The sequence below is a fragment of the Neovison vison genome, chromosome 6, assembly GCF_020171115.1.
Source record: "Neovison vison isolate M4711 chromosome 6, ASM_NN_V1, whole genome shotgun sequence".
NCBI classification, from domain to species: Eukaryota; Metazoa; Chordata; class Mammalia; order Carnivora; family Mustelidae; genus Neogale; species Neogale vison.
The window spans coordinates 47,980,547-48,000,241 of NC_058096.1; the positions used below are offsets into that span (position 1 = coordinate 47,980,547).

General features: G+C 37.6%; 2 protein-coding genes across 5 annotated transcripts in view; one reads left to right on the forward strand and one right to left on the reverse strand.

Moving 5' to 3' along the window:
• The window catches only part of CMSS1 (cms1 ribosomal small subunit homolog), a 389,957-nt gene that overhangs the window by 18,436 nt on the left and 351,826 nt on the right, over positions 1-19,695 (forward strand). The gene's annotated exons all lie outside the window — the stretch shown is intronic.
• Positions 1-19,695, reverse strand: part of FILIP1L (filamin A interacting protein 1 like) — a 113,601-nt gene that overhangs the window by 10,635 nt on the left and 83,271 nt on the right. For 2 of the 3 annotated variants that reach the window (XM_044251206.1, XM_044251207.1), the window contains exon 2: positions 9,182-11,957. The exons of the other annotated variant lie outside the window; for it this stretch is intronic. In XM_044251206.1, coding sequence (XP_044107141.1) covers positions 9,182-11,957 — 2,776 coding nt within the window. The remainder of the gene's footprint in view (positions 1-9,181; positions 11,958-19,695) is intronic. 3 annotated transcript variants of the gene reach the window in all.

A 19,695-nucleotide genomic window follows, 5' to 3' on the forward strand; every position in this document is an offset into this window, starting at 1 on the left:
TGCACAATTAACTCCTCTTTCTATAAAACTAATTTTCTGAAGCCTAATATCAATGAATTCACGTAAGAACAGCATTAAAAGGCAAAGAACAGAAAAGGGATAGTTCTTTTTTAAGAGAAGGAGGAAGCAGTGAGCAGTCAGCTTACTAATAATGAAGGGCTGTAATTTGTTCTTGAGGAATTGTAGGTTGTTTGAAGAGTGGCTGCATCGAAGCAAGTATTTTTACGTATTTAATTGTTTACAAGAGATACATTGAAGATCAACTTGAAGACTTTCTCTAAAATGTCAATTTTATTTGTGGTTTACTGTGATTTAATCCTGAATTGGAAACGGAATTTAGAGACTGACAAGGTTGAACCCTAATACTTTTCCCACTGACCTGGGAGGATAAATAGCGTATCTTCTTCCCTTTCTTTTTTTTTTTTTTTTTTTCCTTTAAGATTTTTCTGGGATCGTCCTTCTTTCCTTTTAAGATATCATGTTGCTTGAGAAATGGAAATCCTAAACTAGGGTATAGCATCCAGGAAGATTTTCTAGTCTTCTGTGACAGCAGAAGTCCCACTACCTCTGGGCTAAGTTGGTGGTGCTTATCGACGGTGGCTAGACTTTGATCTTCTGATGTTTTCTGGAAGTGTTGGGTCACTATTCAGACTATCAAGGCACCTACTTTCTTATAAGCTTTGATGTGCATGGTTGTGATGCGTCCTCTGTGGATCATTTTTGTTCACTTCTGTTGCTTTGCAGGTACCTCATACTCCACACTCTTTCTGCATGCCTGGCATTTTCCTGATGATGAGAAACTGTGCTTCTCCTTGCTCTTGCTTTCTCCCATGTCCTATCCACAGCACATCCCCGAGTCCGTCTTCCCCATGTCTGCCCATTTATGTAAGGTTCCCCATGCCTGCCCATTTATGTAAGGTGTGGCCTCTCACATTCATAATTACTTATTCCCCTAACAGTAACCTCAGGGAGATGGGAGGAGTTGGATGGGGAATCAGATTCCTCTGGACTGTGGTGATCATGGAAGTTTTCAGAAAAGGTAAGGCTTGAGCCAGACTTTTCAGTGTGAGTCACTTGATGAGAGAAGAGAAAATTATCCATGTAGAACAGTGGGGAGGAGGTAGGGGAACGTCCTGTGCATATTTAGGGACACTCCAAGTGTTCTGGCTAAAGTGGCAGACTTTTGAGACAAGGATGTAATGTTAGGCAACCTGTAAGTTGAGGTAATGGAGAGGTTTCAAATGCAGTTTATTGTGCTTTCCACTTACACTGCGGTAGCTTCTTAGTATGTTTCTATGGAAAGAGAATGGACAAGATTTGTGTTATAATGTCTCATTCTTATCACATACTAACAGAACAACCTGAAGCAATTTTCCTTACATCTCACAATTAAAATTTTTTTATCTCTAAAATTGTGAAGATACCTACTTTATAGGGTTGTTGTGAAATAAGTGTATAAAGAATTAGTTGTTTCCATTATCTTACTTCTCTGAGGTGTGATAGAATGCTCCCTAACATTATATTCAAGGCCCTTCAGAATCTAACAGGACCAAGCCCTTCAAGTCTTACCCCCTGCTCTAGACCTCTCATCTGCAGCCATACTGTGCTGCTCTTTATTCCATGAACATTGTTTTTTTTTTTTCCTTTTCCATCTGCCGTCACATCTCTGCTCTTGTAGGCATTTCCCCGGAACACCTTTTATCCTCTCTTTATCATACTCTTCCTCATCTCTCATCTGTTTCTGAAACCTAACCCCCAAACCTTGCCCCTATAGTAATGGGCTCCTCCTCCAAATTCCTATAGTACTTACTATCTATAGAATTCCTTCCCTATGTTATGATCTTAATTACCTTTTAAGGTAGTCTTCAGTTCCCACCCTAGATTCTAAGTCTTACACTTGCATAACTGCCTTGTACAGCAATGAGTAATATTAGGAGCTTTATAAATATTGGTTGGTTCATTCTTGTAGCTGATTTGTTGAAGAATGAAGAAAGCTTGTATTCTAATAGAAGACATTTGTGCCTCTAGTAGTTATAAGCTACTACAGAGAGAATTGAAACTTCTCATAGAGGACTCTTTGGAAAGGGCTGAACAGTGAAGGGGTATTAAGATCATGGGCATCCTCCTGAAACTGACTTTTCACCCACTTAGGCAAACATGATTGGTTCTCTACACTTTACTTCTCTTGAAGGCATGTGAGAAATGCAAAGCTCATCTGAAAACTCAAGTTTATAATATGGTATTGAAAGAAACAAAGGTACAATATATTAACACAAAAATAAATATCAAATACACACATGCTTTTGGCCAGTCTGTCAAATTAGTGGAAACAATCCTTATGTAACTCAAGTCTTCATTGCAGATTTTTAAAGTTGCTTTGAGGCTTATGTTTAGTCAGATTCAAGATTTTCATCTCTATATACCAGACGTAACACTTTTCAAATGAGCTGTTAGATTTTTTTTCCCACCAGCAAGTCCTGTAAAAAAGGAACTGGCTTATAGTTAGTCCATCTCTCTATTGCAGTGGTTCTCAAATGGAGGTGATTTTACCCCCCAGAGAACATTTGGCCATCAGGAGCCACTTTTGTTTGTCACAGTTGGAGGATGCTGCTTGGCATCTGGTTGGTAGAAGCCAAGAATGCTCCTAGATATCCTGGAGTGCATAGGACATCCCTCTACAACGAAGAATCATCAGATCCAAACTGTCTATAGTCCTGAGGTTGAGAAGGTTTGCTCTAATAAGAAAAGAGCTGATCTGTTGAAGATTAAAAGACTAATTCATAGAAAACACAGGGCACCTGGGTGTCGCAGATGGTTAAGCAACTGCCTTTTGCTCAGGTCATGATTTCCAGGTACTGGGATCAAGCCCCACTTCAGGCTCCCAGCTCAGTGGGGAGTCTGCTTCTCCCTTTCCCTCTGCCTCTCATTGCTTGTGCTGTCTCTCTCAAGTGAATGAACAAAATCTTAAAAAAAAAAAAAAAAAAAAGAAGAAGAAGAAGAAAAGATATCTTTGGAGACCATCTAGTAGTTAGGACACCTACAAGTAGGAAAATGAGGAAGAAGAAATTTAATTTCTTTTTTTTTTTTTTAAAGAATTATTTATTTATTTGTTTATTTGACAGAGAGAGAGAGAGCACAAGTAGGCAGAGGGAGAGGGAGAAGCAGGCTCTCCACTGAGCAGAGAGCCCAATGCAGGGTTCGATCCCAGGAACCTGGGATCATGACATGAGCTGAAGGCAGCCACTTAACTGATTGAATCAGCCCGGCACCCCAGAAATTTAATTTCTAAAAGGAAACTCTGCAGATAATCGGTTTATTTATGCCCTGGCCTTATTTCCCAAAGGAATTTTAAGCAATTTAAAAAGGGAGAGAATTCAGAAATCACTGGACGTTAGAACTAGATATGATCTTAGAGATCACCAAGTCCAGTTCTCTTTATTTCACAGAAATTAAGTAACTTTTCTAGGGCCCCATAGTTGGCTGGGAAGGGCATGAACTGGAACCTGAACTTGTTTGCTGACTTCAAATATTCCCTCTGACCCCATCCCTCCACTTCTCTAAATCTTTCTTTGACCTATTGCAAGCCTCATTTGTTCTATGAAGCCTTGTTAATCTACAGTAGTTCTGCTTAATCTCTAGTTTACTGTGTGAATTTAGTTTGCACTTGATTAAATATTATCTACTCCTCTTTTCTTTCTCGTCTCTTCCCTTGCTCAGAATAATAAACTCTTCAGAGGGAATGAATCTTTTATCTCCCTACCTGCCCCCGTGTCAGGTAAAAGGTAGGCAGTTTAGTATGTCATGGTCAGTAGATTAACCAGTTGTGTCCATGTGGTGCTTTGAAGAAAACACACAATGCGTGTCACTGAGGTATATGAGTGGCATGTCAGTTAGGGAACCCATTCCACCTTTCCAGAGGCCTAGAGGATGCAAAGTGAAACAGCCTTTGTAGGTCTTTAGAGCCTGTATACACCGTTAGTTATGCAAAGATGACTAGGCCTTCAAAAGCAAAATAGAACTCAGAGGCAAAAAAAAAATCCTAGATGATATTACAAAAATATCATACAGGACCATTTGGCTATGGGGGGAAAAGGAACTTACTAAAATAAGAAAACTAAAAAAGCTTTCAAAAATTGCCTTCATCAGACAAATTTTATTTTTCTTGATCAATAATTTTATTTTTAAAAAAAGTGAAATTTTAAAATGAAGCTACAAGTAAAGAAGATTATACCTAGGATAGCTGACTGTAGCCCAGAGTACATTTTTATGGCACCATTTTTTTTAAGGTTTTTATTTATATTTATTTGTCAGGGAGAGAGAGAGCATGCACAAGCAGGGGGAGTGGTAGGCAGAGGGAGAAGCAGGTTGCCTGCTGAGCAAGGACCCTGACTCGGGACTTGATCCCAGGCCCTTGGATCATAACCTGAGCCAAAGGCAGACGCTTAACCGACTGAGCCACCCAGGTGTCCCTATGCCACCATTTTAAGTATAAAAACTAGTGTCCTGATGGAATGTTGACAAATTTATATATGCTACCATATGAACAGTGTTAAAATTCATTATCAAATGACAAAGTACTTAGAAGTGTTGGCCATTTAACTGGTTGGACTCCCTAAGGATTCCTTACCCTACAGTATTGCCTTGAAGGCATGCCTGCTTTGATATATTTCACTGCACAGTGGAAGGGTCCATCCATTGGAAAGGAAGGGATTTGGAGTTTAATCTAAATGAAAATGAATTAAAGGAGGTTTGAGATTGGGGACTTTATTGAACCACTTATCTTCCTTGCTCTTTCTTTGCATTTGCTCCACTGTGGCCTGAGGTGAATGGAGTCCTTTGTTTTGGTTCATCCAAACTTCTGTCTTTAGTGTGTTTCTGGACCATTCCCAAGAAATGCTGTAGGGCTTTTGGGGGCCCTGGATCTGAGGGAAGAACAGCTTGTAGGTGTCAGACAGCCTGCTACTGCTCAGCTAAAGATTCAGGCATCTACGCTTTGGTACAGTTGTAAAAGTAGGAACTTTTCCACCTTATAAATGGTAGTTTTTATTAAGCTTTTCTTCTGAGTAAAAAGAAAATCTGGGAAATGAGCTTTCTCTTTGTTATGCCAGCCACTAGAAAGCAGAATAGTCACAATTCCTTGGACTGGTATAATTCATTCTGATAGAGCAGGGCTACTGTCAGAACACGTTTGCTAATGTTTATCAATGTGGAAATTTCTAAAACAGTGGAATTCCTACTTTAGAATACATACTAATCAGTAGAGGTATTTGTGCAGCTTCCCGGGTCCTACCCTTATAGGACCATCGAGATTCTCATACATGTATCTTGGATTTTACTTTGAGAAACACAGATCTTAATGTTTGGGGCATACATTTTTGCCTGATTGTTTTTTCTTAGGATTGCAAAGCAAAATGATTTTTGGAGGGGAAAACAATAATAGAAATCAAGGCTTAGGGAAATAGAACGTTGTTATAAAGATCATTCCCTGCCTTTATCTAATAAGTTTCAAAGGAGACTCACTCTGTAAAGATTCAGGATCAAAGAAGCTACCAAAAACATGTTTTTGTCCGGAATTCTACTTCATTAAAGATCATTAAATGCTTAGGCTCCAAGTTTAAAAAAGTTTTTAATGAAATACCCCTTTTATGACCATCTTATAGTACAACCTAATTTTTATCCTTTGGGTGTCATGAAGATTTGTCTTAATGTCTTGGCATTGTGAACTATAGTTGTGGAGACCTTCTGAGTATATTTATGTAATCCTGTCATTATCTTGAATGTACAGAGACTTCCCTTATATGTAAGCTTCCAACTATAGTAATTCACATTGTCCTAGTAAGGGTGATGATTTTATTTTTGCCCTTGCCCCCAGGGAACAGAGGCATCCTTAGGGGAAATTTTGCCTTTGTTCTTAAAAGGACAGAAGAATATGGAAAATCATTTAAATCTGTGGTAGGATGCTGCAACTTAAAAATTTAAAGAGATAGGGGACTGAGTAAAAATGAAAATTGGTTCTGAAGCTGGGACTTCATATAAAATGAAAGATATTTTATCAGATGTATATAAAAACTGTCTTCTGTGAGTCTCTCATTGGCCTCCTCCTTTCAAGAAAACAAATTTCCACCCTTACATATCTCATCTGAAGATTTTCCAATGTCACTTCCTTCCTCCTTCCTAGCTTTCAAGGTTCTTCTGTGATTATATACAAATGAAAAAGAAAGTTCTATAACCTTTCAAACATATACAGGATATAAAAATTTAATTTTGAGGGGTACCTGGATTAAGCATCTGCCTTCAGCTCAGGTCACAATCCCAGGGTCCTGGGATTGAGCCCCATGTCCAGCACCCTGCTCAGTGGGGAGCCTGCTTCCCCTCCTTGTGCTCGCTCTGTCTGTCAAATAAATAAATAAAATCTTTAGAAAAAACTAAGTAAAAAATTAATTTTGAAATTAAGGACCAAAAGTCTAGAATGTGTGTTGGGAAGATGCTCCTTTTTAATGTGTGATTTTATGGAAAGGGGAAGATGCTTTTTTTCCCCCCAGAAATGATGCTGTCCTTACCATAAATTTTAATTAGTAACACTTTTAATTATCTATATATGTTATTAATATGACAATGTTCCTAAATTCTGATGGTGATGTGAATTATTATACTGAAGTAACCCTCCCAGTAGAGGAACCTCTAAAGAGGTTCAGTTCCTTGAAAGTCCAATAAACTTCTAGTAACTTTAATCACTTGGGATGCCTATTTATAGTAAATACCTAGAGCAGGTGATGAAATGAGAATTTGCATTGTAATCATGGAGCACAGATCCCATGGTGTTAACTTTATTGTAGAGAATTATTCTGGCTCACATGAGAAATTGAATCCTTACAAAAGGGTTGAACTACTGAGCCCAGAGCTTTTCAAACCCTGTTAGTTAACAGGTGTGCCAGGAATGGATCTCCCCTCAGCAGCTGGGGTGGCATATTTTCTCTCCAGGCCATTATGTGACACAGGTTGGGAAGCACTGCAAAGACTTTGTTCTTCATTCTTTCTACTTTCTGTCACAATCCAAAATGTTATGTGTACCCTCTCTTATTATCTAGAAAAGCATCTTGTGCAATAGCATTATCAATGTCTACTTTGAAAAATGCTAAATTAAGTATGTAGTTTCCTCTAAAATTCTAGCCCAAGGTGACTTAAAAATAAAAATAGTTTTGGGGCAACTATGTGGTTCAGTTGGATAAGCATCTTCCTTGGGCTCAGATCCTAATCTCAGGATCCTAGGGTAGAGCCCTGCTCAGTAAGGATTCTGTTTCTCCCTCTCCCTCTGCCTCTTTCCAGCCCCCACTCTTTGTTCTCTCTCTTTCTCAAATAAACAAAACCTTTTAAAATAAATAAATAAATATCATTTTGAAAAACATTTAGACCATCATGTATTTTGTAATACAGTTGGGTCACTGCCGATTCCCAAGATAAATGTGTTTAAACAGAAGCTTTCTCATTCATCACCAGCCTCAGCTTTCATCCAAATTTATTTAATGATGATGCAAGCCCACAGCATCGGTGTTGCAGTTCATCACCATGGAAGTGTTTCTGTCAACAAATCTTCGCTTTCCTATCATGAAATTGATTTTGCAGGGAAAAGGAGGATAATTGTGGAAGATTTCTTTTACTTCTCAAGATTTTCAGTTTGCCTGGGTGTCTAAATGAATTGTGTTTAAAATTAGTAGCTGGCAGTAACATTGACCAAAAGAAATTAACATTTATGAGGTTGGAAAAAGGGAAACTGGTAATGAACTATTTTGTCTGAATTTTTTGGAGGGGGGGAAATGTGGTTTGGGGACTAGATTTGTAATTTAAAATGTTCCTCTGAAAACTGTTGTTCTCTGTTATGGAAATATAGATTATTTTCAAAGAGTCCTATAAGGTAGGTATCAGAGTTCTTAGAATGCTTTGGCTGAGTTTTTCTCACTTACCTTGTAAGTGGCATAACAATAATCACAGAATAAATTTTCCTCAACTAACATAATGTATGATTTTTTTTAATGCCTTTTCTATAACTTGTATTTAAAACTATCTTTGAAAAAAAAACTATCTTTGGCTTCTATTTGCTTGTTTAGAGATAGGGAGAAATGCAATTATATTGTAAGCTTCTGAATATAGCTGATTTACAAGCAAGGTAGGAAGCATCTACCTTAAATAATCCAAACTCTTTTAGGAAAGAGATACAAAAGAAAAATAAGAATGACATTTTTGCTTTGAAGCAGTGTTCAAGGGCATATATCATAGTGGCTTATTTCATATTTAGATGCAAATACATACGTTATGGGGGTTTTCACCTGTAGTAGAAATACAGTTAACTCTTGATTATCAAGGTAACTTGTGTTTTCAAATGTGCTTTTTCTGGCTTCCTGTCACATTTCATTTTTACTTTCACCATCAGCTTATATGTGCTTATAAAAGCAAATTATTTAATATTTTATTCACTTAGTGTTAGTAAACATTTATTAAGTTCTTAATATGTGCTAAGCACTTTGCCAGGCACCACGGATACTGAAATACATCTGAAACTGGAAGTTAAGTTTGCCCCTGAGAGATCTTACAGTTCACTTTAAAATCAATGAAACATAAATTTTATTTATTTGAACCACTTCCTCTTCCTCTAATAACATGTGATCAGAAGTTGACTGTAATGGGAGGTGGGAAGTCAGTCCTACTTGTTTTTAAGGAAGAATTAATAGACCTTATGAACAGAAAGTAAAATTCTATTATACATGCAAAAATATAACACAAAATGACCAAAAAAAAAATTCAGCAAGCAATGGTAAAAATAACATTATTTACTGCTTTAAAATGTTAAGATAGTTCATCAAGACAAGTTGCAGTGAAATTAATGTGAGTTATGGAAAATGAAATACATAAAAATGTATTTATACAAGTGTAGACTAAATATTTTCCATACAGGTATGTAAATGAAAAGATATACAGTAAGTGCACACTTGATATGACTATTGCAGGCAACACTTAGTTAGTTTCAGATACTCTTGGATAGTTCATGCACAAACCTTCCCAAAGTACAAGTTCAGTCAGTCTTTTGGGGGATGTGGAGGAATAATTAAAAAGGATTGAGTTCCTTGCAACAATATCACTATAGACTGGATGAGGGTGAGAGTCGTCAGTTATATATATTACTTACTGTAATTTGTGATTGTCGAGGAAGAGGTGTGGCTGTTGGTGTAATAGTAATACTGCTGGTGACTTTATTGGTTGTTTTGTTTAGTGCCCCATTAGTTAAGCCTTGAGTTCGGTTATCCTGTGGTGGCGTTGAAGGGCTGGCAGGTCTCACGGGGCTGGCTACAGCTTGCATGTAAGGACTTCCTAAGTGAATGTGGATTTTATTATCCTCAGTAGTTATCACACTTGAACTGTTGCTGTTTGAACGTTGAAACTGCCACGATGATTGCCGGTCAGGGGAGACTCTGAAAATTGCATGCTTGGCACTGATTTCTATTGGCTCTGGGGAACGTCCCTGCTCAGGAGAGCCTGCTGAACCAGTCACAGCCAAAACCTGAATAGGTGACATTGTCCTTTCTGGAGTTATAGAACCACAAGACTCTGGGGTCTGCGCTCTGGCAAAGGTTGCCGTAGTAATTGGGGACATATTTTGCTCTATATTCATGAGGCCTTCAGCAGAAATTTTGGATTTCACCGGTGTTATGGAGGCATTTTGGAGGATGGTTATCCTTTGCTTTGGGGTGCCACAGTTTGGTATCACTGCAGTGCTTGTATAAGAGTGAGCACTCTCTGTAGTCGGACTTGTGATTTCAAGAGTGGCTGTGTTTTGAATATGGTCTGGAGTAACTTTTATATGAAGTGGCTGCCCAGGCATGTGGCTTAGGACTAGATCTCCAGGTTGCATGAAATTGCCATTGGGTTTAGTTTGTATTTTTCCATTCTGAGGATGGCTCTCCTTCGATTTCATCCAAGGAATCCATAGCTTCCTGTTAACAGGACAGGGAGAAGATGAATTGCATTTGAAGGATAGCACGGATTCCTCGTCATTAGGGTCCTCCTCCTGGTCCTCACTCTCTTCATACAACTGACCATTGATGACTGCTCGTTCCAGAGGAATGAGACTCTTGTAATCGGGTGGCTCATTGTCTGCTACTTCTGTCTGAACTTCTTTAGAAAATACTTGAGGGTCAGAGGTGATTCTTCCATTGAGACTAGGCCTGAGGCTGTTACTAAAATGCCGGTACCTCTCTAACTCTTTAGTGAGGTTTTCAATCTCTCTTCCTAAATCCTTGTTCCTGTTTTCTTGTTGATTGAGTTTCTTTTGTAGAACCGAATGATCTCCCTGGAGATGACATATGAGGTCCTCAGTTGCCATGTATTCATGAATTTTCTCTTTCAGTGCATCTACTTCTCTTGAGAGGTGCCCTGATTTCGCTTCTTCTTCTTGAAGCCTTTTGAAAAGCCACTCTTCATGGCTGGACTCTGTCTTTTCTGCTAACTTGTACTTTTCAAGTTCCATTTTAACATGTTCCAGCTCTTCAGATAAAAATTGAGCTTTATCTCGCTCATTAGCATACCTTCGTTCTAGAGTCTCATACTCATCTTCTGTTTTCATAAGGTCATCCTCAATGGCTTTCATATCCTTTAACTTCAGTCTCAGTCTTTCCACTTCTTGAGAGAGTTCTTTAATCTTATTGTTTTCTTGGTGTAATGCTGTTGTGGACTTACTAGAATCTTGATTTAATTTGTTTTTTAGGAAATCTTTCTCAATTGCTTCCAATGATTGAAGCCTATTTTTCAATAGATTAACTTTGGATAGGAGATCATTTCCTTTATCTTCTTCTGCTTTTAGTTTGTTCTTTAGATCATCTCTCTCCTTGGTGACACTGTACATTTTTTCTTCCACATCAGTTTTGGACTTCAGTGCCCTTTTTGTTTCCTCAATTAACTTCTCAGTAACTGTTGCTACTTTATTTTGCTCCATTTGAAGCTGAGAAGCAGCAGCTTGTAACTTATCTTCAGTTTGCTTTAATTTTTCACTCATTGTTTTCCTTTCATCTACCAGCATCACAGTTAATGTTTTCAGTTTAGTTAAGTCCTCTTTTAGGGTGAATTCTGTCTTTTCCAACCGACTTTCAATGGCTTCTAGCTCTTTGATTCTTACTTTTAAACTCTCCAGTTCTTGAGACAACTGCTTTGTGGTCATCCTTTCTTTTTCTAAATTGCATTTCAGGGAGTAACATTCTTGTTTGCTTTTGTTGAAGGCATCTTCTAATTTGTCCAGAGCCATAATTCTTTTATTGAGTTTTTCAACCTCAAGTTTGAAGTCTTTGCTCTGAGATGTTTCCTTTTCGAGCCTCTTATTGAGATCTCTGCACTGCTCCTCCATTTTTATGAGTTCTTCATCCTTCCCTTCCATTTCTAGCACACGTTTCCTGAGCTCCTCCACCTCAGCCATGATACCACAGTTTCCATATTCTCCCTTGTTGATTTTTTCTTTTATATCTTGCAGCTCCTCTTCTGCTTTTCGTAAAGACCTGTTTGTCTCTTCTAACTCATCAATTTGCCGGCTAAGTGCTGCCAGCTTTTGTCGAAGCTGACGATTTTGGCTGTCCTCGTTGGTGAGCTTTGCCATAATTGTTTCTTGGTTCTGGCCAAACTTTGTGGTCTGTGTTTGCAGTTCTTTCTCTAGTCTGGTTGCCTTCTGCTCTTCTTTCCGAACTCGAGTTTCAGCGAGGGCTAGTTTAGCATGTGTTTCCTTTGCGCTTGTGGTTAGGTCTTGGATTTTCTGTCTTTGAAGGGCAAGCTGTGCCGTCAGCCTTTGTTGTTCATCCACCACCATCAAAGCAAAAGACTTCAGTTTGGTCAGCTCCTGTTTCAGGGCGGTGACCCTCTTTTCCTTTTCTTGTTCCTTCTTCTCCTGGGACTTGGTTTCTTGGTCAATCAACTTCTTTAATCTGAAAAACAGAAGAATGCATTCTACTTTGTGACTGGTGCTTTAGTAACTTATCAGCTGTCATTTAAAAATCGTATAATTTTAAAAGATTGATCAGCTATACAGAATATGGAAAGGAATTCCTGAGTTTCATGGAAAGGAATTCCTGAATTTGATTGGAGAGGAGAATCTTGATAAGCAGGTATCTTTCTTTTTTGCTTTCACTACTCCCTCTCCCCCCACCCCTTGTTGATTGGTAATAGTTGTTGTTCACCAGGAGCCTTGGTGGAAGAGTAAAGGCAAAAATACTTCATTTAAATTGCTTGTGTAATACAATCAGTAGACAGTCTAGCCTGAAAGCTGTAAAAAACGGAGTTTCAAGGTGACCTGGCTTCAATACTGGCTGTATTCTACCAGCTAATTAACCTGGGCAGTTATTTAACATCCTTGAGCTTCAGCTTCCTGATATGAAAAATGGAGGCAATAATTGTATTACTTCACTGGCCATTTGTGAAAATTAAATGAGATAATTTGTCTAAGATTCTTATAGTGCTGGCACAAAGTAAGCATTTGGTAATTGTCAGTTATTGCTGTTGTCCTTTCTCATTAATGTGGCTATGGTTACATTTATAAAATGTTTTGCCTGAACCTTTATAAGATGTGGCACATTACGTTTGATACTCAATTTCTTGATTCTTTATTGAGATGAAATTTTATTCACATTGCTTAGAAATTATACACTTCACTGATGGACCTTTCTGCCAATTAAAATATGGTTTACATTAGCATAACATTGTGCCAGGAACCATTCACCTCACATATATCTTTATCCCCATAGTGACTGGCAGTTGAATGAAGGGAATTGAAAGGCATCTGAAGGGGTTGAGTTGTCATACCATACGGCAAGAGTACAGGGTTTAATAGGAAAGAGTTGATTAGTCAGATGGTAGAAATGATGGAAGAAAAACTGTCAGGGGGCACCTGGGTGGCTCAGTGGGTTAAGCCTCTGACTTTGGCTCAGGTCATGATCTCAGGGTCCTGGGTTCGAGTCCCACGTCAGGTTCTCTGCTCAACAGGGAGCCTGCTTCCTCCTCTCTCTCTGCCTGCCTCTCTGCCTACTTGTGATCTCTCTCTGCCTGTCAAATAAATCAGTAAAATCTTAAAAAAAAAAAAACTATCAGGAACATAATAGTTCCCTTGTAAATGATGATTCTATTATAATATTACTTTTTTCTTTAATGTTTTAAATTTGTTGGCATAACACAATGTCATTTTACATGTAGTATAAATTGTCTCTTCCACACATTTTCCTCCTCAGCAGTGGGATCATAACTTGACATTTGTGGCACTCTTGATTACACTGGGAATGGGCTGATTACAGAGAATGTAATTACAGCTTTGCAGTACTTTTATACAGAAGCTAAAATAGAGTGGAATCCCTGAAGAACTGAACTAAAGGACTTGTCATGGTGAAAAGTTTGTTTTCTGATAAAGCATAGAGAGCTCACAATATTTTACTCTATCTTTTCTATTAGGAATGAGTTAATTATGTAATGCATATGTTTAATCCTTGCCATAAAACTTTCTTTTTGAAAATTGTTTAAGGATTTGTAAGGACATTTTAAAAGGAAACTAATTTAGAAGAGTCTTCTTGGAAAAGTCATTCTTGAGATCCTAATCTGCTCTTTTCCTTGATTACACTACATAACAGGAACATGTTTAAAATAATAGTATAATGTAAGAATTCCCTTTTTTTTTTTTTTTTTTTTTTTTTTGTGGGGAGGATCCACTTATTTTTTCCTGTTTTGAGAACCTGATAGGAGGCTGGTCCGAGGGCTAGAGCCTGTGAAATTCTTAAGAAGCTGAGCTGGTTGCTGGGGTGGGGTTGATGGTGATCTCATCCACAGTCTTGGAAGGAGATTTGCCTGTGGCCTCTGGCCCTTTCCCACTCCCTATTTGAGACACCTGAGAAGAGAAAGATGGCACCTCCTTCCTGAATGGTCATGAGACTTCACAATGCACCGGTAGATACATCCACGGGCAAACTGCTTTGGTGGTGAAAGTTACAAAAATTTTGGCAAAGTGCTTCTTCCTCCTACCTTAGCATTAGAATAATTAACAATGCACTGAGTATAACTGCAGTAAAATATTTTCCCTGCTTTACATCATAGTTCTTAGAGTTTTATTAGAGAACAGTTTCACAAAAACTTTTCAGGATTTGTTTTCAACTTATTAAATAATACAATGTGCTATTTCATTTTCAGGAGAAGGACATGTATTTTCTTAGGATATAAAAGAGGGAAGATTATTTGACAGTGTAATGAAAAAAGCATAAGAACTGAATGGCGATTAGTGAGCCTTGGCAGAGCTATAACTGGCAAAAAAAGATGTTGAAGAAGTTTAAATTGTTTCTATTGCGTTCATTGTTTTTGGCAACAAGCATGATGCATCTTTTTCCACCATGGTTCCAAGGCCAAGTATCTTTTTGATGGTTTCTGGAAATCGGCTGGCATCCCCTTTTGTTCCCAAGCCCCCATCCTATAAGGCAGGCACATAAAACTGACAATTTGAGTACATTTGCTCTTAGTAATTCCTTACTACTTATTTCCTAACAACCTGCTATTTCTGTGGGCCAGTCCCATGAGCACACCATAAGACAGTCAACAGGCTGGTCAGGTAAGGCCTGTCTGGGAGGGAAATAAGAGTTTATATGCAGAAAGAGTTACACTCCCAACCATCAACTCAGGAGCTAGCACTTCTGGTATAGTCAAGGGGCTTACCCTAAATCATTCACTGTTCTTGCTTTTTACCAAGAAGGCTGAATTTGAGTTTGAGGTTAGTTTATGGACTTGAAGAAAGGCATTTCTATGCAGAGTTAGCAGGACTTTGTAGGATTTGAAGTTGCAAGCCTGACTTTTACACAGTGCCTTAAATAAACTGATTGTCATACTGCTAATTACTAATGAAGGGATTTGTGTATGTGCGTGTCTTTTCTTTCTTCAAATGTATATGAATACTTTCAGCAAATATTTGCTGTTGACTGGATTTTAGTCATTTGAGGTCCATAAATCATGTATACAAAACTTGAAGCCAAATGTTTTCAAAGTTACAGTTTTTTAAATTTTAGAAGGGCAGTAAGGAGCATTTATCATATATACAGCTCCAACAAATCCTGTGGTGCCACCTCCTAAGCAAACCTCTGAATACTTCTGCAGTGAACCCTATGAATAGTTACACTAAGTGGGGTAATTAAGATAATGAATAGCCTCGCCTCTATTCAGGCTTTGCTGCCAGATGATGAGTTCAGGTAAGAAGTGCAGCCACAATTTAGAAAAGAATATTGCATAGTTATTAGCTTTTTGAAATTGCAAACAAGGGATTGTGGACGTGGAAAATGAAGGTATAGACTATTGGTGTCTTTTGCTAAGGAGGGTATGGAGTTAAGGGCCCTACCCCTGCTTGCTTCTTCAGTTGGATTAGGTTTTAAATGAAATAGTACCTTAATTTTCTGTCTCCATTATTTTTCTTCACATAGTAACAGGTTTTAGGCAGTGATCCCGACTGATTTTATATGCTAATACAGATTATCATTGACTCTTAAGTTTGCTAGAAATAGCAGAAAAATGATTTTGAGAGCTTTTAGCCAGGGTACACATAGTCTTGAAAGCTGCATAGACCCTGAGATGCAGAATGCCCAGATATAAAATTCATCCCCTCAGAGCTGTGTAGTCAAATTATTGCTCCTTTTTTCATGAACAGTTCCAGTTAACACACCTTTAAGTAGGGATGTTTGCATAATCTATGCTAGGGTTTCTCTATAGTCAGTACTATTGGCATTTTGAGTCAAATGATTTTTTGTTGTGGGGGCTGTGCTGTGCATTTTAAGATGTTTAGCAGCATCTTTGGTATCAACTCACTAGATGCCAGTAGTAGCCTTCCTCTTCCCACTTGTGACAACCAAAAATGTTTCTGGACTTTTGTTGCCCAGTGCTTCCTGGGGCAACAAACTCCCTAGTTGAGGACAGTGAGTTGTGTGCTTAGGGACATTTATATATGTCAGTCTATCATTAGGGTTAAACTCTTCATTATTTTGCCTTACTCAGCTTTAGTTAAGCAGGTGCATCAAAAAGTTCCCACCTGAGTTGCTTATATATCTGGTGATTATATCTTTACTACAGATGGCCTCTTCTTTACCAGTGCTTCTCACAGTTTAGGGTTCATTTGGATCACCATGAAAATTGAAGCTCAGGAATGTCAGGAAGGTATAAAGCCCAATGCCACACTATCTCTCCAGGAAAGAACACAAACTATTACCTCCCCCTGGTCCACACACACTGTTTTTTTCAAGAAACAGTCTCTGTGTTGGAGAAACTATCAACCTAAAGAAAAATTATCTTAATCATTGTGTTTGAATTCTCTTTAGTTCATATCTCATAGGGCAGTAGTTTCTAAATGTTTGCTCTTCTATCTCCTAAAATAATTTTATGTACAACTAGTTTGTTCATATATGGTGTAGTCATAGCACTTCCTTTAGCAAATATTATCTACCTTTTCTCAGCTTATTGAGGTATAATTGACAAAACTATAAAATATATAAATTCTATAACATGATTTGATATATATGTATACACACATACATATATACGTGTATATATTGTGAAAGGATTCCAAGTTAACATATTCATCACCTCACATATTCACTTTTTGAGTGTGTGAGAATGCTGAAGTTCTACTCTCTTAACAAATTTCACTTATACAATACAGGATTATCAGCTGTAGTCACCATGTTATATATTAGATCCACAGACCTAACTCATCTTTATAACCAAAAGTTTATACCCTTTTACCACCTTGTTCCTGTTTCCTGCCCCTGCCCCCATCCTGGCAACCACCTTTCTACTTTCTATTTATATAAAGATCAGCTTTTTTTTTTTTTTTTTTTTTTAAGATCCCCATGTAAGTGATACCATGCAGTATTTGTCTTTCTCTGTCTGGCTTATTTCAGTTAGTGTAGTTCCCTCCAGATTCTCTTTGCTGTTGTAAATAGCAGGATTTCCTTCTTTTTTAAAGCTGAATAATATTCCATCTCATCACATTTTCTTTATCTCTTCATCTGTTGTCAGACACTTCAGCTGTTTCCATACTTTGGCTATTGTGAATAATGCTGCAGTGAACACGAGAGTTGAGATATGTCTTCAGAGATGGTGATTTCATTAGCTTTCAGGATATATACCCAGAAGTGGGATTGCTAGATCATAATGGTAGTTTTTAAAGATTTCTTGAAGAACTTCCATATTGCATTCCATAGTTCCATTTACATTCCCACCAACAGTGTACAGGAGTTCCCTTTTCTTCACATCCTTGCTAACACTTGTTACCTCTTATCTTTTTGACAGTAGATAAGATGTGAGGTGATATTTCATTTTCATTTCCCTGATGACTAGTGAAGTTGAGCACCTTTTCATATACCTGCTAGCTATATGTATGTCTTCTTTGGGAAAATGTCTGTTCAGGTTCCTTGCCCATTTTTTAATATATTTGGGTTTTTTTTTGCTGTTGAGTTGTATGAGTTCCTTATATGTTTTGGATATTAACCCCTTATTGGAAATATCATTTGCAAGTATCTTCTCCCATTCCATAGGTTTCCTTTTTGTTTTGTTGACAGTTTTCCTTGCTGTATAGAAGCTTTTTAGTTTGACAGAGTTTCAATGTTTATTTTTCTCTTTTCTTCCCTTGCCTGAGGAGACATATCTAGAAAAATGTTTTATGGCTGATGTCAGAGAAATTACTGCTCATGTTTTCTTCTAGGAGTTTTATGGTTTCATGTCTCACATTTAGGTCTTTAATCCATTTTGAGTTCCATTTTTGTGTATGGTATAAAAGAATGGTCCAATCTCATTCTTTTGCATAAGTTGTCCAGTTTTCCCAGCACCATTTATTGAAGAGACTCTTTTTTCCATTATGTATTCTTGCCTCCTTTGTCATAGATTAATTGACCATATGTAAGTATGGGTTTATTTCTTGGCCTATTCTGTTCCACTGATCTGTGTATCTGTTTTTGTGCCAGTGTCATACTGTTTTGATTACTATAGCTTTGTAGTAGATCTTGGAATCTGGGATTGTGATATCTCCAGCTCTATTGTTACTTCTCGAGATTGCTGTGGCTGGTCAGGGTCTTTTGTGGCTCCATACAAATTGTGGTATTAATTCTGTGAAAAGTGTTGGTGTTTGGTAGGGATTGCATTAAATCTGTAGATTGCTTTGGGCTGTACAAACTTTTTTTGTTGTTAAGAATTTATTTATTTGTCAGAGAGAGAGAGAGAGAGAGAGAATGCGAGCACAAGGAAGGGAGAGGCAAGCATAGAGAGAAAGAAGCTACTGACTGAACAAGGAGCCTGATAGGCAGGGCTTGATCCCAGAACCTGGGATTGTGACCTGAGCCAAAGGCAGATGCTTAACTGATGGAGCCACCCAAGTGTCTCAGTACGGACTTTTTAACAATATTGGTTCTTCCAGTTGATAAGCATGGAATATCTCTTTCCATTTTTTGTGTCATCTTCTGTTTCTTCCATCAATCTTTTATAGTTTTGGAGTACAGGTCTTTCATTTCCTTTTTCTTGGCATAAAATTCAAAAAACATTGCTAAGACCGATAGGGAGGAGATTACCCACTATTTTCTTCTAGGAATTTTATAGTTTCAGGTCTTACATTCAAATCTTTAATCCATTTCCAGTTGATTTTTGTGTTATATAAAATAGTGGTCCAGTTTAATCTTGTATATGTGAATATCCAGTTTTTTCAGAACCATTTTTTGAAGAGGTCCTTTCCCTGCTGTGTATTCTTGGCTCCTTTGTTAAAATTTAATTGGCCATATTAGGTTTTGTTTTTTTTTTTTTTCTCTCGGCTCTCTTTTCTGTTCCATTGATGTCTGTGTCTGCTTTTTATGCAAGTACTATACTGTTTTGTTTGCTGTAGTTTTGTGATATAGTTGAAATCAGTGATCATGATGCTCCCAGTTTTGTTCTTCTTTCTCAAGATTGCTTTGGCTATTCAGGGTCTTTTTGTTTACATACATATTTTAGGATTTTTTTTTTTTTGTATTTCTGTGAAAAATGAAAAATGCCATGGAGATTTTGATAGAGATTACCTTGAATCTGTAGATTGCTTTGTAAAGTAGTACTAATCCTTATAATCTGTGAACATGGAATATTTTTCCATTTATTTCCATTTATTTATTTCCATGTCTTCTTCAGTTTATTTAATCAGTGTTTCACATTTTTCACTGCAGATTTTTTTTACCTACTTGGTTAGATTTATTTCTAAGTATTTTTTTCATTTTATTCATTTTGTTGCTATTGTAAAATGGGGCTATTTCCTTAATTGATCTTTCTGATAGTTCTAAAAGGATTTCTGATAGTTTATTCTAAAATGACTTTTAAAAACACATTTTAGGGGCACCTGGATGGCTCAGTGGATTAAGCCTCTGCCTTCAGCTCAGGTCATGATCTCAGGGTCCTGGGATCGAGCCCCACATCAGGGTCTCTGCTCAGCGGAGAGCCTGCTTCCCCCTCTCTCTCTGCCGGCCTCCCTGCCTACTTGTGATATCTCTCTCTCTCTCTGTCAAATAAATAAATAAAATCTTTTAAAAATTGTTAAAAAAAACCACATTTTAAAGCTGCCATCTACAAATTTGTACTCAAGGTTTAAATAACTGCAGAAGATACATATTAACATTTGCCATATAATCTAAAATCTAAAAC